The 17950-nt window shown below is 36.9% G+C and overlaps 1 protein-coding gene, 1 long non-coding RNA gene and 1 pseudogene across 3 annotated transcripts; all 3 read left to right on the forward strand.

Moving 5' to 3' along the window:
• Positions 1–2270: 2270 nt before the first annotated feature.
• Positions 2271–3405, forward strand: LOC147508233 (glutathione S-transferase U17-like). The gene is made up of 2 exons (XM_086600792.1): positions 2271–2797; positions 2882–3405. The coding sequence occupies exons 1-2, from the start codon at positions 2468–2470 to the stop codon at positions 3269–3271; spliced, it is 720 nt and encodes a 239-aa protein (XP_086456918.1). The 5' UTR covers positions 2271–2467; the 3' UTR covers positions 3272–3405.
• A 6050-nt stretch (positions 3406–9455) lies between these two features.
• On the forward strand, positions 9456–11506 carry LOC147508234 (general transcription and DNA repair factor IIH subunit TFB1-1 pseudogene; annotated as a pseudogene). The gene is made up of 2 exons (XR_015217970.1): positions 9456–10296; positions 10370–11506. The product of XR_015217970.1 is annotated as a general transcription and DNA repair factor IIH subunit TFB1-1 pseudogene (transcript).
• Positions 11507–12683: 1177 nt separating this feature from the next.
• On the forward strand, positions 12684–13235 carry LOC147508235 (uncharacterized). The gene is made up of 3 exons (XR_015217972.1): positions 12684–12919; positions 13010–13035; positions 13191–13235. It is a non-coding gene; the product is annotated as an uncharacterized LOC147508235 (long non-coding RNA).
• Positions 13236–17950: the final 4715 nt, after the last annotated feature.

Consider the following 17950-nt stretch of genomic DNA (forward strand, 5'->3'; position numbering starts at 1 on the left):
GATTTAATTAAGTTTAGTAAGTTATTTATTAGGTTTAGGAAACTAGGGTTTCTTGATGAATTATGTTTTCTTAGGCTATAAATAATTGTAATCGCCTCATTAGAGGATAGTTTTTTGGTTATTAGAAATATTGATTACAGAGTTGAGAGCTCTTTATTTTGTGTTCTTGTTTGTGAGCTATTTTAGATCTAAACACCACTCTAATACTACATTATTTGGTATCTAGAGCCGTGCGTTCTTGCATCATGGCCTGTAAAAAGAAGAAAACATGGTGGAATAGTACAAGAATCTGCTCTAGAACGCGTGATGAAGCGAGATCAATTGGCGAACTTACACGGCGGGTTCAAGTGCTCACTTGACAAGTGATAGCTTTGGCGGCAAAGCGATGAGCACCGTCAATCTCCATCCCAATTATTATTGCGGATGATTGGGAAGGCGAAGATAAAGAACATTATTTTTTTGTCGACTTTGATTGCGAGGAATTTCTTTATGCTGCTTACAACTTATGATTCCAAAAGATTGGATTCCGAGTTGAAGGTAAAAATTATAACACTTCAAACTTTGTTGATGGGGTTGAAAAAAAAATTATCTTTATTCTTGAAGTTGAAGAAAAATTGGATTTTATCGATTGGGATTTACCCCCTGTGTTTGATAAGGAGTCTGTTGAAGATGAGATGTGATGTATTATCAAATTGATTCTGGTTATGATTCAACTGTTGATAAAAGGATTACAGTATCATTACAACTACCAGATTTTGAAAAAAAGATTGTTATGGAGCAATCATCATCTCTTGTTTATGTTGATCCTTTTTTGTTGTGTGCGAAGGTCTCCTCTAGATCCAGATTGGTATATGAGTCGTCTTCTTTTGATTCGTTTGTGAAGGAAAAGTGTAGACTGTCTCAAAGTGAATATGGAAAAGAAACAATATCTATGATACTACTATTGCTCAATAAAACTCGAGGGACGAAGTTTCCTCTCCAATGATGGGAGAATGATGCAGATGCATAACATAATTGGAGCTTTTAGATGATTGGAAATGAAGATTTTAGTTTATGGAAAGGTTACTTAACAAGTTCTATTAATCAAAGTGTGTTGTCGAGGGTCAATATAGCAATGTAAAAATAGGATAAATAATATGGACGAAAAAATAAGGATTTAATTAAGTTTAGTAAGTTATTTATTAGGTTTAGAAAACTAGGGTTTCTTGATTAGTTATGTTTTCTTAGGCTATAAATAATTGTAATCGCCCTCATTAGAGGATAGGTTTTTGTTATTAAAAATATTGATTATAGAGTTGAGAGCTTTTTATTTTGTGTTCTTGTTTGTGAGCTATTTTAGATCTAAGCACCATGCTAATACTATATTAGGAGGGGACATAAAAACCATTTGACACACGCCTATAGCCCTATATCAATAGCGGCTACAAATTTGCTTTGGATTTTTTCACTAGTGGTGGTATCCACCAATTTCTTTTTACTTTTCTTTTGTTTTTTTGTTTGTGGGCTTTGGCCACACACCTATAGTCATTGTTCTAAAAAAACGCTAGGCAGTAGTCGGGCGGTGGGAGAGCTTTAAGCGCTGGAGGCTTTAAGGTGGCGCCTGAGGCGGGTTAGGTCTTAGGTTTTTTTTCCTAATATATCTTATAATATATATAGTAATGCACTTTTTTATACTACAAGAAATGAAGAAAATCATTTACCATAACTCAAAAAATAAACACAAATAAAGATACTTAAAAATGCGTAATAGTTAGTTGAAGAAGAATTTCATATAAAAACATACTCTTTCTTTTAGTGACAATATAATTTAAATTGGGCTTGAGTTTTTAAACTCATTCAAATCTTAAACCTACATAGGTTTTAATTTGTCAACATTAAAAAAAAAAAAACAACTTGATTGGGCCTAATCGGGTCCACCACCTAGCCAAAACGACTTGGGCCTAAGTGAGTCAGTTGGGCACCCCTAACGCCTAGAGACTCTAGACCGATTTTTGGAACAGTATTTGTAGTAGTGGCGGCTAATTGAAAAACCATTGGGCCTAGTTATGCTATCCCAGCACAGTGCTATGGTGACATATGTCACATCAAACCATTGTACTTATTTAGCCTGGTCGACAACATTTTTTATTCTTTTCATAATTGAGAAGTTGGTGACAACATTTTTTATTTAGCCTAGTCGACAACATTTTTTGTTCTTTTCATAATTGAGAAGTTGGTGGCCCCCACTATAGTGGATATTTCAAATAGATCCAACGGTGTTGTTTCCGAGTGCCAACAGATCGATCTCTTGATATAGGAAGGAATTGCTCTTTTTTCATGGCGTCATTACATACGTTCATATAGGCCCCATTACATACGTTCATCTGACCATTCAATCACATGACATATATATATACCCCATTCCATATGGTTCTTCTCATTACATCTTCAAACAACAAAACCAGATCACTTCAGTTGAGTTTGTGTAATGGCAGCAAGTAATGTGAAGGTTTTGGGTGCATGGCCTAGTCCATATACCATGCGGGTAAGAATTGCTCTTAATTTGAAAAATGTGGACTATGAGTACCTTGAGCGGAACCCTGAACGTGGGCCCCCTGAACTTAGCGAACTTATACACAAAACCAACCCAGTCCACAAGATGGTCCCGGTTCTGATTCATAATAATAAGCCCATTTGTGAGTCACTCATTATTGTTCAATACATCGATGAGGCTTTCACGTCTGGTCCTTCTATCCTTCCTTCTGATCCTTATGATCGTTCCGTTGCTCGGTTCTGGGGTGCCTACATAGATGATAAGGTACGTAATGACACTAGTTATGGTCCATTAGAAGTACAAAAAAAACATTACATCTAAGAATTTATTGTTGCTTCTATTTTGCAGTGGTACAGCTCATTATTTGGGACTCTTCAAGCAAAGACTGAGGAAGAGATAAAAACAACTATAGAAGGATTGTCCACAACATTTGAATTACTAGAAGAGGCATTTGAGAAGATTAGCAAAGGAAAGGACTTCTTTGGTGGAGATACAATTGGGTACATTGATATAGCATTTGGGACCAACTTAGCGTGGGTCAGGGTGTTCGAGAAGCTCAACCTTGTTAAGTTACTCGATGAAACAAAGACGCCCAATCTTTATGCATGGTCTAAGAAGTTTTGCTCCGTTCCTGCGGTTAAGGCGGGTATATTTCCTGAGACTGATAAGCTCTTGGAGTTCGTTAAAACGCTGATTGCCAAATACGATGGATTGCTACATCATAGAGAGAATGTGTAATCATAGGGAGTGTAAGACAGTAAGAGTGATCGAGTGGTTGTGATTAGTGTAATTATCTCGCGTTCAAATGTTGTTTGTTTGGAATAAAAAACGCGTACATAAAGGTGGTGTGTTGAATAAAACTTGTTGGCATCTTTTCCTTTTTTTTTCCTGATAAATTCTTCAGTTCATTCGTTCTAAGAAACAAAAGATAGGACTGGGTGCCCATCATACAAGCATGTGAATCCCTCGTTATTGTTGGGGATTACACCAATACCAATCGGTTCCCATTCTGTGGATAATTTGTATGAACACACTTCAACTCAGGATAAATCACCAAATATCACAAAACTATACTATCTTAACGTCAACTCAAAACAACTATTAACAATGAGATAATAATGTAAAAGCGGTAAAACCACAACACAAAGATTTAGTGGTGGTTCGACTAATGATGCCTACTTCCACAAGAGTGGGTTCTTAATAGCGTGGGAAGGAAGATTACAATCTCTCCTTTCGGTCACCTTACTTAGATCACTCTTATCTCTTTACAGGGTTGTATCTCTGTAAAGGTTCTCTCTCTTTGTTTTAGTCTGGACTAGATTTTGGACTCGGGCATACGCCCGGGATCTATTAAATATTTTGTGTGTCGAAAAGGCTTTACAAAATATCTCACAAATTTTCGAATCATAATATATTTTTATTGAAAATAAATCGAAATACGTTAATGAACAGCGATTATGGTGCATAAGTACTTGGAAACTAAATGATCAAATTGAGATAGCTTCTTCACTTTGTAGTTTAGGATATTAATCCGTAATTTTCAAATTGAATTATCTTAAACTCGATCTAGCTTGTATAATAGTTTTTTTTAGATTTATGGTGATTTAGTGGTAAATCATCACCGCTCGGCTTATGCACAAATTTGTACAAATTACTAAAATATGAATATCTATCAAATCACTAAAACAAATTGATTGTTTTATTATATCATCAAATAATACACTACTCCCACTTGAAAAGATTTATCACATGAACGTGTTCTACGATGAATTGATGAATATAAAAAAAAAATCTCTTTTAAGAAAATGCGTTCACCTACTTAAAATACCTCCCCAAGTATTTTTTTTTTTCTTTTTCTATGTGATTGTTTGTATATATACAAAATATACTTATTCAATTCCAATATGAATAACAGAGAAGATCATGTCGTTCTAAATGTATTGTTTATAAATGAAATTAGTTAAGTATACTTAAAGTTTTGCTTATCAAGTGCCAAATACAATTTTACTTTTGAGTTCATTTGTGTTTCCCGATGATATCCGAATACAAAATCTAAATTGTTGTAGTCAACAAATTTCAGGTATATATGAAAGGGTTGTGTGAATAACATTTTGAGTGTTCTAATTCGGTATATCTCACATAATCCTTAGAGAATGTGGAGAACCATTGGAAACTGATTTTACACCTTATAATAAGTTATTAACTGGAAAACATGTTGTGTTTTTTAGACCACGTTAAGGATATATTCGAAATAAGTCGGTGTTTTATCATAGACACTAAAAGTATATGATTTGTAATAGGGAATTAGCTTCTACAAATCACCTATTTTTTTAGCAATTTTTTTTTATTTGATCAAATATATAAGAATTGGAACACAAAAAGTGTTTGACTCGTAATAGGTTAATTTCTACAAATCACCTATTTTTTAGCAATTTTTTTTATTTGATAAAATATATAAAAATTGGAAATTAACTCAAACTCTCCAAATATAAGAATTGGAAATTAACTCAAACTCTCCAAATATAAGAATTAGAAATACAGTCAAACTTTCTAAAGAGATTATATGTATGTGGGATTGTAGGCTATTAGAAAAGACTATCTTTCATATTATAGTGACATATAAAAGAGAGAGAAAATTATAACTCTCATATTAGAGTGCCACATAGGAGAGAGAAAATCCTCTATTGGAAGTCTCTACTTTAGTATATAGATAGTGGATTCCAATCCTTCTGACTTGTTTGGTTTTGTTAGGTTTTCCAAAACCTTGATTTTGGTTTTTATCTCCAAAAACCAAATTTGTAGAATCAGAAGCAAAGCCCACGAAAAATAGACTGGCCTTGTGGCCTTCGATATCTTGATCGAGATCGATGGGTCGCCCCTTTATGGCTGGTCGCCCCCTTTATGTGGCCGATTTCAATATCTTGGAGACTAAGCTTAGAGTGAGATAGCTTAGAGTATTGCTTCTACCCAGTAGCTTCTACCCAGTACGCATTGATCTCATCCTCTCTACAATGGTACGGTTCATTCTCTCTGCTATTCCATTCTGTTGCGGTGTCTTCGGAACGGTCTGCTCATGACGAATCCCATGACTCTAGCAATACTCTTCAAATGGCCCAATGTACTCACCCCCATTATCGGCGAATACACTTCAACAACTTCCGGTCTCTCTTTCCACCATCTTTGTGGAATTTCTCAAACACGCCAAGTACTTCATCCTTGGGTAGCGGACTATAGGCCCATATCTTTCTTGACGATCATCAATGAATGTCAAGAAGTCACGGCTCCCGGTGGGACTTCACTCTCATAGGACCACATAAGTGCGTGTTGCACTAGCTTCAAGGGCGTGTGTCTTTTACGTGAGACGGGAATCTTTGGAAAGACACCGTGTTGCTTTCCTACCAAACAATGAGTACATGTATTTAAATGTGTACCTTTAATGTGCGCGCGACCTTTTTGCTTAGCAAGAACTTCCATCCCTTTTATGCCCATGTGACGGTCTCTTTGTGCCACAGATTTCGGATGAAGCTTCTTCTTACGCGCGTTAATTACGCTTTACACAAACTAGCGTGTTTTGTAAAGAGAGCAAGTTTTCTTTCCTCGGCCGCTTCAATGGAACCTCTACTTTCGGTTTCCATACCCGTTACCAAAGCGAGTTTACAAAGCCATCGTCATCTAATTTCCCGGCGAAATTAGGCTTAACCGTATGTCGGGGACATGTCTTACAACCTTGAGTGTCAAGGTAGCCGACATTGGTTTCTACATGAACATCTCAATGCCTATAATCTTGAGACTCATCGTTACCCATCCTTACTTCACCATATTCACCACGGTGTAGGTAGTGAAGAATCCACGATCTTGATGTGGCGTGATAGGATGCTCTGTATCTATCACCCACTCAGATATCGACATGAGGTACTAAGGCAAAGACACACCACAATCGACCAATTCCCACTAGGTCGCCGACTAGTGCGGTAGTATCTCTGCCTGTGTTTCCGTTCCTCGCACCATGTCTTCATGTACCACGGTTATTCTTCTCATCCTTCTTGTTCGCACTTTTCATATATGAAGTGGCCTTTTGTGGCACAATAGTAACATTGCCTCCTGTCTTAGGAGTTCTAGCTTCACCCCTAGATTTATACGTCATCACCTCTAGAGCGAGATGGTTTTGTTTTCGACCTCTCCCCCGTTTCTCGTGAAAAGGATCTCCGAGTGAGAAGAGCTGCTTCTTGCACTCCTTCTAGTCTCCTCATTCAGCTCAGGCGTGGTAGCCATCTCCATGGTAACAATTCCATCCTTGGTTGCTCCATGTAGAGAAACTGCTAATGTCTCCCAACTTTCGGGTAGAGAGCCTAATAGAAACAAAGCCTCAACTTCGTCTCCCAAATTGATCTTCATCAAATGCATCGATTGATGATATTACGTACTTCATTAAGATGCTCAGACATTGAAGAACCTTCTTGGTACTTCGTGTCTGCAAACTTCTTAACGACTAGCACTTTGTTTCCACCCGACTTCCTCTCATAAAGGTCTTCGAGTTTCTTCCATAGACTAAAGGCTGTAGTCTCTTGGGCCACATGGTGAAAGACAACGTCGTCAATCCATTGTCGAATGTATCCAATCTTTTTCGTCAAGCTTTTTTCCACTTCGGCCTCATCGGTCTTTTTACGGTTTTACTCCCTCATTCTCAATAGGAAGTGCCAAGTCCTTGCAGTATAGCAAGTCTTCCATCTTGGCTTTCCGATGATGGTGTAGTTCTTCCTATTCGGACTCATCATAATGAAAGTGTTCACGGAATGGTCCATCTCTACAAGTTATTTAACCTCAAATCTTCTCTCGGGAATTTCGTCAAACACCGCCCGACCAAGATTCGGATAACACCCTAGGCTATTCTAAACGGCTCGATACCACTTGTTGGGGATTACACCAATACCAATCGGTTCCCCCACTACCGGATAACTTGTATGAACACACTTCAACTCGGATAAATCTCAAATATCACAAACTACCTATCTTAACATGCCCAACTCGCTAAACAACTATTAACAAGCGGATAATAATGTAAAAGCGGTAAAAAAAGCAAACAACAACACAAAGATTTTTACCGTGGTTCGCCCTAATGATGCCTACTTCCCAAGAGTCGGTTCTTAATAGCGTGGGAAGGAAGATTACAATCTCTCCTTTCAGTCTCTCACCTTACTAGATCACTCTTATCTCTTTTCTGGGGTTGTATCTCTCAAAAGGTTCTCTCTCTTTGTTTTAGTCGGATTCCAACTTGTTTGGTTTTGTTTGGTTTTTCAAAACCTTGATTTTTGTTTTTATCTCCAAAACCAAATTTCGCGAATCTTGTAGCAAAGCCCACGAAAAATAGACTGGCCTTGGCCTTCAATATCTTGGAGATGGCGAAGGCTGGTCGCCTTCTATGGCGCGGGTTGCCTCTATTCTCTGGAACCCCGAGCGAAGGAAGCGCTTTTTTGGCCGGGCTCGATCATGGAACTCGGCGAAGAAGTCGCTTCCATCGGGCGGTATCGACATTTCAACGCCGAATTCGCCCGTTTCTCTCCGGCTTTGTTTTCTCTCCTCATGTGAGGGATAACTCCAACGTTATTGTTCACAAGCCATTTGTGAATCCCTCGTTATTGTTCAATATATTGGTGAGGTCTTCACCTCGGTGCTTCTATTCTTCCTTCGATGCCTATGATCGGCGCCATAAATTTCGGTCGGGTCGCTTACATTGATGACAAGGTATTCTTTGCGTGCTTAGAAGTGCAAAAAAAAACTTCGTCTAATAATTTATTGTTGCTTGTATTTTGCAGTGGTTCAGCTCATATATTATTGGCGACTCTTAAAGCTAAGACTGAGGAAGAGAAGAAAACAGCTATAGAAGGAGTGCCCACAGGATTTGAATTATTAGAACAGGCATTTTAGAAGATTAGCTAAGGAAAGGACTTTTGCGGTAGATATACAGTTGGGCATAGTACAAAATATCCCGATATATCCCGATATTTGGGGATATCTATCTATATTCCAGAAAAAGATATATAAATATCACGATATGTTCAGAGATATATACGACTACAAATATCGGTGATATTTCAACGATATTTGCGATATTTGGAGATATTTTGCGATATTTTGTGTATATAATAATTTTATTTAATATTTACTATTATATTTCAAATAAATATAAATAATGTATCATGATATATCAAGAAATATCCACAATATCTACGATATTTTTCGATATTTTGGATATATCCACGATATTTGCATGTGAAACAATGTCAAATATCCCCAAAGAAGGAGATATATCCACGATACATATACAGAAATTGAATATCGATAAATACCCATATCTTGATATTTTGTACTATGCAGTTGGGTACATCTATGGGTCCATTATTTTTAACTCAAAGTTTGACTCAATTTCTTAGTCATAGGGTTTTCTTAATCTGAGTTGATATTTTCTTTAGTAGTGAGTCAATAGGACCCACGCACTTTACATTTTAAACTTTTTTTTCTCTGATTGAGATGATTGATGAGACAGATTTAAGCTTTGTTATAGCAAATTCATATATGTATAATTTTAGAAGTTGTTAGTCAAGTCTCTACATCAAATACCATTAATATTGAGTAGTTGAGAATGCTTCCAATGATCCACGTCAGTCTTTTTTTTTTCTCTGAGACTGACACATAAGATTTTTCATAAAAAAAGTAATTCTACGCCTTTTTTTGCCGATTTGGTAACCCAAAATAGATAAAAACTTATTTCCATATTCTCTTTTCAATTCTATAAAACACTCTTTTCAATTCTACAAAATACTTCCTAACTCTGCAAAAAAAAAAAAAAATTATCTCTTCAAACCCTCTCTCTTATTCATTTCTTCTTCCAAAATTAAACTAAGAAATTGTTCAAGATGGAACACTTTCTGTCTCTCCTTCACACTTCTCAAAACAAAATGAATTTTGCATAAGGAGTTTATTTTTATCTGATTCTGCTTGGTCAGCCACAAAATTTCGGAAATCAAGTAAGTATTTCTTTTCCTCCCTTTGTTTCAATTTCCCCTTTTGCTGCCCAATCGCACTAGACATTAGTGATATCAAAGTTCCAATGTGGACCTTGGTCCTGATAGACAACTGATTGTTAGAATTTGGTTGACACTCTGACCCTGTTGTGTTGGGTTGCCTCGATCCTATGCCAGTCACTCGCTCGACCAATATTTCTGGAGCGCAGTAGATATAGGTTTTCGTATGAGATTTCCCGTAAGCATGGTTTTGCTTTCTTCCTTCTCTATGTGTGCCAGGTTTGAGAGGGGGAGGGGAACAAGTTTGCCGTTAGTATGGTGGACCTTGGTCTTGAGAGATGATTAGACAACTGTTAGTTTGGTTTGGTTGCCTCTACGTTCATATAAGTTGTGATTGGTTTGCCTCGAACTTGATTGCTATCGACGAAGATAACTATGTACAAGCTGCAAAAATCAGGGATAGTCTTCGTTTTCTCCAAGAGGATAGCAAGGCTTCAGTTTTGGCAGCAAATGCTTGCTTTTATAACTGTTTCAGGAAAGGGGATCTTACTGGAATGCAAGCACTCTGGGCAAAAAGGGACAATGTTTGTTGTGTGCATCGTGGTGTGAGTGGAATATCTGGTTACAGAAGATGCTGTTCTCTGGCAACACCTCTAAAATCCCTCCCCATCTTTTGCTAAGGAACTTCGGGAAAAGATATTCGATAACACCACCTTTCTTCCGAAAGTACTATATGAGCAGGTTGAGTTGAAAATCGAAGATATACAAAACTATTTTTCATAGGTTTTGCTAATATCTTTCCTTCTATGTGCAGTGGTGTGTGAATGAAATAAAGGTTAGACCATTTTTCTACAAGTATAGTGGACCTACTTTGGAAGTGGAGGCTCTCTGTCACACGTGGTTGGCGTCATTCTGTGGTGATTGTAGTATAATGTTCGAACTCCGGCTGTTCCCCGTTGGATCAATTATAAGAAAGACATGGCAACTCGGCAGGTGGTTATGAGGGCCAAGTATAAGACTTCAGTAAAGGATCCTGGTGTTCAGGGCGTGCTTATAATCATGGAAGACAAATTTTCATTTACACTTGATGATCCTACGTAATCTGTGAAACTTAATGTTGGGGTCGGCTCAATTCAAAAGCACCAGTTTATGAAGGAAGGAAACCACAAACAAGCCCTTCTAAATCTTACAATAGATCCTTCTATTAAGGCGGGAGGTTGCATTTTTGAGTTTGAGAAGTTCTCTGAGCGCGATGTTTGCCGTGATTTTGTGAGCAAAGTCCTTACTAAGCTTCAAGCTACCAAATCATCTGAGAAGGATCCTAAACCGGTTTCTGAGAAATCTGGTGATGAACAACTTAGTACTGCTGAGATAGAACTTCGAATGAAGCTGCTTCAAGAGGATAGTAACCTGCAGAAATTACATAAGCAATTTGTCATCAGTGGTGTGTTGACCGAAACTGAATTCTGGGCAACAAGAAAGGAGTTGCTTGTCTGCTGATGTCAAAAAGGCTCCAAAACAACAAATGGGATTTAAAAGTGCTATGATTGCAGATGTCAGACCATTGAGTGATGGTCGGAGCAACAAAGTCACATTTAACTTGACCCCAGAGATCATCCATCAGATTTTTGCTGAAAACCAACAGTTCACAAGGCATATCTGAATTTTGTTCCTCGCAAGATGTCAAAAATGGACTTTTAGACCAAATATTGTCGAGCAGAATATCTGCTTAGGACAAGAAATGTTGTGCAGCAGCAGCAGAACCTATGAAGATGAGGAGCTTGCTGTTTTTCTTAAGCATGATGAAATATTGGCAAATGAAGTTCGCCGGAAGCTTAGATGAGTTGATCCAACCTTAGACATGGAAGCTGATCAAGGTGATGATTACATTTTTCTTTTTGGGTTCTCCATTCTACCGATTCTAAAAGGCATGTGACAATTTTTCCCTTTGAATAATGCAGGTCATGTAGCTCCTTTCAGTATGTATCAGCTCAAAATGTTGTCTGGTCCATAGAAAGAGAAACATCAAGGACTTCTCCTCGAACCAGTAAGCCCGAGTTTTCTTCTTTTATATATAATTTGATTGATTACCCTTTACATAGTTTTTTCAATAATATATTTTCTTTTTTTTGTTTGTTTGTTTGTTTGTTTGTTTTGTTTGTTTGTTTTTTTTGCCAATTAGCAGCCAACAATTGTTATCTACTTAAGCAAAAATGAAAACCAATCATAAACAACCTTTATATCATTATATGTGTTGTTGTATTTTATGACTTTCGGTTATACACGATAATGATGTTGATGATACTAACTAAAACACATGTTTAGTACAAAAGCTCTGATTAATTCTGGTAGTATTTTCTACAGCAATGGTTGGTAAATATAAGGCATTCATCTACCCTGAATTCTAGATAGGCAAAGTAGGTTTCTTTAGATGCTAGGTTTTCCAAACCACAAAGAATACATCAGTTGACACAGCCATGTATGATTAGGCTGTACTCAAATATTGAAAGTCGAAAATATTTATAAAGGCAAGTAGGCAAATAGAAATCAGGGTTGAAATTTTTGAGAAAGTAATTTGTAAGTTTTATTGTAAATCAGATTTTTCTCATATGAAAGAGTCTACATAATGAAAGGTTTAATCACCCATCCTACAACAAAGAACTTCAATGTTTTCTTTTAAAATAGAAAAATGGGTGAGAAACTTGACCATAATGGACTAACAAACATAATCCTAAATGATATGTTCTTCTAAAGCGAGCTCATTTCCGTCGCTAAAGATACTTGCTATTCCCATTGATTGTTCGAAGTACATTGCGACGTGGGATTGTGGGAGTAAACATTAAAAGAAACTGTTCAACCTATTTGATGATAAAACAAACAATAAATCGGTGCTCTAGATTGAAGACATATTGGAGGTGGAAACTGGAAACTGACCAATCAAAGGGATTAGGTACTACTCTTTTTAGTCTTTTCTCAATAGGCTGCATTCCTATGCAGAAAACTTCAAAAGGTGCAACCATGAAGGAGCCTAAGAGGAAAAAATGTCTTACCATTGTGAAATATTCTCCAAGTACAGTGTAAGTCTGACTGCCTATATTCAGTAAACATGAGTGTCTCAATCTTTGGATTATATTTTAAGGACTAGCCGAAAATCAAAACATGATGCCCCTTCTAATACTTTTTAAGAAGTATGATATCAATCAATTCCATTCATTCACCATTGGTTCATCCCTTGATTTTTGATATTGCACAGTAATGTTTTCTTGCTTTCACACATACTGTTTGCTTCGGAAGGAGGTGGAGAGCAGAAGTTGTATCCATTGAGACCCACCCAGAATATCCTCTTGCATTCCACAATGTGAAGGTTTTAGTTTCCTGCCATTTGCATGAATCTCATGGACTGAATCTCTCAATTTCTCTCACATAATTTTTTTTGTTTTGTTTTTAATTATAGATTGCGGTTTGAACAGAAGAAGAAAGGTGTTTTTCAAGTCTCTTTAACAATTGTAAACATATCCAGTTTTCTACTCACTTTTAGCTTAATAGATTAGCAATTTACTTTATTCCTAAAAAAAATTAAAACCACTTTAATAGACATTCGCGCTATAAATTATTTATGTTCGAATTTGTTGCAGATTTTATCACTCTTGCATCAAACCCTATCGTGCAACCTAACAGAGGTATCAATTTTTTCTTTATTTTTCCAATATCTTCTTCTTTGTTTCTTCCCTGCATTTCATTTCACTACAGTAATTCCGAGTTATGTGCCTTCACCAACGGCTATACACTTTTCTAGATTGTTGAATACTTTCCTTGATATATTTAGTTTGATAATTCATAGTTGCTGCTATGAATTAATTTGATGAAAAGTCCGTTCGAGCTAATAACCTTTGATTTGAATGTTTATATAGTTTTGATATTCAATAACATCTATAAATGAATGTATTGGTTTAATTTGTTGTTGGTGCTTTCACAGAATTATGGTGATGCCATGTTAACGAGATTTTTAGTAGCAAGGTTGATGAACCCAATGAAAGCAGTTAAGATGTTGGTTTCATGGAAGAAATGGAGGGAAGAGTTTGTACCATTGGGTTTTATTCCTGATTCTGAAGGGCCTGATTAGTTAAAAGCTAAAAAAATTTATTTGCAAGGACCAACCCCAATTCAAGAGTAAGTATACCCTTTTTTCCCCTGCCTATTATTGTCTGTGAATTTAGTAGTCCCCCTTTATGTTTTGGGGTGGTTTAACTTACCACGTATGCACTAGCTAAACTACTAACACTACCACTGATTGTGTACTATTGTATTAACAGTCTTCCCTGACAATCATCAAATCCTATAAAATGCCCTAGAGAGCCAACCAGCACATAAGGGCGCTTAGACCCCTGTCTAACTCCTGCACTTAGACAAGCACATAGCCAGCCTCGATAATTCAACTATCTTGATCTATTATAAGTATATGTAGTCGCAAAACAAAATCTGAAACAAAGTCTGAGAAATTGAAATGAAGAATACAAGCTTTTGTTTCATAGAAAAATAAGCTTCACCAAATCACCAGTATATCAAGAACTGCTCTTATCATATTACAATCTCAGTGAGCGTTATTAAAAAAAATGGCTACTATTATTCATATTTTTTATACCAAAAGGAAATACAAAATGACAAAGAAAACTACTAACAAACTATAAGAAGAAGAAAAACTGAAACAGGAGCATACTTCCTAGGCCAGCTATGACATAATATGATCTCCACCTGATGACGGCAAGGCAATGCGCAAAGCATCAACCTAAAAAGGTGGTTTTGGGGGAGATGATAACCCATTGTTCCATACCACACTTTCAGGTATGTAAGACGCCTTGACATTTATATTTCCCAGTCCTTATCCGCTGCAGCGAAGTGTGAATAACTTTTGCCTATAATTCCACGAACGAAATTCAAAACATCCCCAGTGGTCCAAGTCATGTGAAACAGTTCACCGCTTGAGTTGCCTCCTTGCCAAAGTTGGGTTTTTTGGGGGATGTAAACTTTGTAACTCACCTGCCACATAAATGAAAACGGGTATGAGTGCTCAAGCTTGGTATAATATTATCTGTGGCATCCATATTTTTTTCTTTAATCAAAGTAGTTTTGCTTCACATTTGTTTGATTGTCTCTAGGTGGGAAAAGGTGAAACACACGCAGCTTTTGGTGTGTACCATTATTTAACAACTTATATAGAACGTATTTTCGAAATATGTTTTTACCTTTCCCAACCTGTTTTTTTTTTCTTATAATGAAACCCGGCCATAATCCAACCAATGTGGAGAAAATTCCCTGGAACTTGAATATCATATCTATAGCTTCACCACTAACACCATTTTATATCCAACAACACTTGAATTTAAGCAAAAAAATATAGAAACAATGGAGTCAAGATTTCTTTCAATGCTCATTGTTTTGATTGCAAGTAAAAGTTATCTTTTACCTTCTACTACATTCCAATCCACAATGGATTGCAACTAAAAGTTAAAAAAATTATTCCTCTTTCCCTTTATGCAATATTTTCAATGCAATTGCATTTCTAATGTTTTAGTGTCTTAGTTTCAAGAAAAACCACCATCTCATAATACTGTTTCTTACTGCAAAACTTAGAATAACTCGAGCAACTTATCCTTGTCTTGATCACATAATGGAACAAAAAATAGTCTAATTAAGCAGAGCAACTTATCCTTGTCTTGATCACATAATGGAACAAAAAATAGTCTAATTAAGCAAATCAATACTTTAACATAGAAAGAGTACCTATTACCCTGTAAGGTTTTGAAGGCATTAGACACAGAATCTTTGTACTATCTGGCGATACCATCACGTGCTACAACACCTTATACCTGCAATAAAGTAAGGAAACCACCACCAGCCAGTACTTGGTTATTAGAATTGCTAGACTTTACAATCTAATTTACACATGTGACATATCATCAAACGATTAATTTTGTAATGAAAAAAAAAACTTGGATTAGTACTCACCGGACTCAACTTGAAGCCATTCGAGCAGTCATGGTTAGAATAAGAATAACAAAACAACATTAGTTCTTCTTCACTATCTCTACCAATATTTTAGAAATCATTTTGGAGGTTTCTGTTGCTTACAGTAACCGTGTAATGGACGCGGGCGATTTAGCGTGTATATCAGGTTTCCTAGCACACTCTCTCTGCATGCGTATTTCAGTAATATGAATCTCGAGGGTGTAAATCTCCAAGGAAGAATCTTCTCTGACCTGGATAAAGAGTCCCACACGATGCTTTGATGTTGGGATTTCAGAACAACATGCTGTCACATTTGCTGCAGGATTGGCTTGTGAAGGCCTTAAGCATTTCTGTGCCATCTACTCATCATTTTTGCAGAGAGCTTATAAGCGGGGGCATTTTTCATTTTTAGTATTAGTTTATTCTTTAGACATGATCTTATTGCTAAATATGGAGTTAATCTCTAACATAAAAAATAAATATTGTAGCATATAACTCACGACAAAGGGATAAATAAGTGACGTTGCAGATTTACATCAAAGCGTAAACCGTGCTCATTAACAATATACATGATGGACAACATGAATCGAAGGACAGGCCGGTCAAGTTCATAACGAAGCACAGGCACAAATAATTGATTGCGGCGCATGCTCAAGTGGACCTATGCCTATGGATATTACCTACGAAGATGAAACCCGCAAAGAGGCGGTTCTTTGAGTACCTTCAAAGGTGAGGCTGAGTTTTGGTTAGAACGTCTTCATGAATGTGCAGAGAATGGATTAAAAGGTTCCTTGATGCTAAGGAACTGGAAGATTACCGAGGAGTTCGTACAAAGCTAACCGATCCGACGAGGGTGACTAAGCATTACTTTGCAAACCTGGTCCGAAAGTTAATCGGAGAATGGAATGACCTTAGGTGATGTGACGGAGATAGAAGCATAAATGGCTTGGGATGGAATGACGAGTTGCAAGGTGGGATGGGTGAGGAAATAACCCGAGTGGTGCTGGCATCAGCCTGGAAGACCAAAGCTCTTAGGATTACTTATCCTTGCCAGATGTACATCCAGCACCGATAAATGCTCGACTCTCCTGCTTAATTAATGCTTCGACAGTTTGGGGACAAAAATAGTGCCATAGAGATCAAACGCATAAATGGATCTTAAATTCTTAGGCTCTGTTTGATAGGTCATAAGAGCTATGGCAAAGACAAATTTCGTCACCATTAATATTAAAATGTAGATTCTTTTTTTCCTATAAATATAAAATGTGGTTCGTTATGCATTCAAATTGAACTCAGTGGCAACTGCCAAGCATGAGTAGAGGAACTCTTAGGGCACGACGATTGAGCACGCCGCTGTATATCTGATTTGTAATGGGCGACAAACTGCACCGAAATGTATGAATCTTTCTTTGGGGTTAATTTTTCAGCAATTATTAATAGGATGTGATCGGGAAGGTCTAACCAATCAACGCTATCATCAGCAGCAACAGTTCTAACACCTTTGTCCATGTAATGAGTAAATGAATTTGTTGCGGCATATGGGCAATGTAAATGTGTAGATTTGTTTTAAACTGTTTTGGGTTGTTGTAGAGAGAGGGGCTGGATTTTGTATCGAAGAACGGGTTATGGGGTTCCGTTGGTTAGGAGATTGGATTGAATTTAGGTGTTCTGTAAAAACTGTTTTTATGGTAGAGAGGGACAACCACATACCCTAAGAGGACTGCTCTTATCATATTACAATCTCACTGAACGTTATTAAAAGAAATGGCTACTATTATTCATATTTTTTATACCAAAAGGAAATACAAAATGACAAAAAAAACTACTAACAAACTATAAGAAGAAGAAAAACTGAAACGGGAGCAACCTAAAAAGGTGGTTTTGGGGGAGAAGATAACCCATTGTTTCATACCACACTTTCAGGTATGTAAGACGCCTTGACATTTATATTTCCCAGTCCTTATCTGCTTCAGTGAAGTGTGAATAACTTTTGGATGTAATTCCACGAACGAAATTCATTTTTCTATTATTTATTCAAGTGGACTTGGGGCTATTGAATTATTAGCTATCAATGTACATATATTATTTATTAAAGTGGATTTTGGGATTTTGAATCGTAAATTATCAATGTAGCAGGCCCGGCCGCAGGCGGGTTAATTGGCTAGTTTGTCTATAGCATTCCGATGACTTTGTACGAGTGAGACGTATTTTTCTATACTGTGTTGGTTGAGCAGAAAGATGCTTAAGTATATTGAAGGCAAAAATCTTTGGTGTTTCAGTCGCACCATTTAGTTGACTAATTGGGGGCCAAGATGCAATATCAATTAGGACCAAGACGATTCACAGTTGAGTGTCCTAGCTGAAAACCTCACACCAGTGTGTTAACAAG

This window comes from Coptis chinensis, chromosome 3 (assembly GCF_015680905.1).
Source record: "Coptis chinensis isolate HL-2020 chromosome 3, ASM1568090v1, whole genome shotgun sequence".
In the NCBI taxonomy this organism is placed as follows: Eukaryota; Viridiplantae; Streptophyta; class Magnoliopsida; order Ranunculales; family Ranunculaceae; genus Coptis; species Coptis chinensis.

What these genes read in the sequence shown, in the direction of transcription:
- LOC147508233 (XM_086600792.1), top strand. Translation starts at nt 2,468, where the DNA reads ATGGCAGCAAGTAATGTGAAGGTTTTGGGTGCATGGCCTAGTCCATAT. An exon ending in GTGCCTACATAGATGATAAG is followed by an intron (nt 2,798 to 2,881) that starts GTACGTAATGAC and finishes TCTATTTTGCAG; the next exon opens with TGGTACAGCTCATTATTTGG.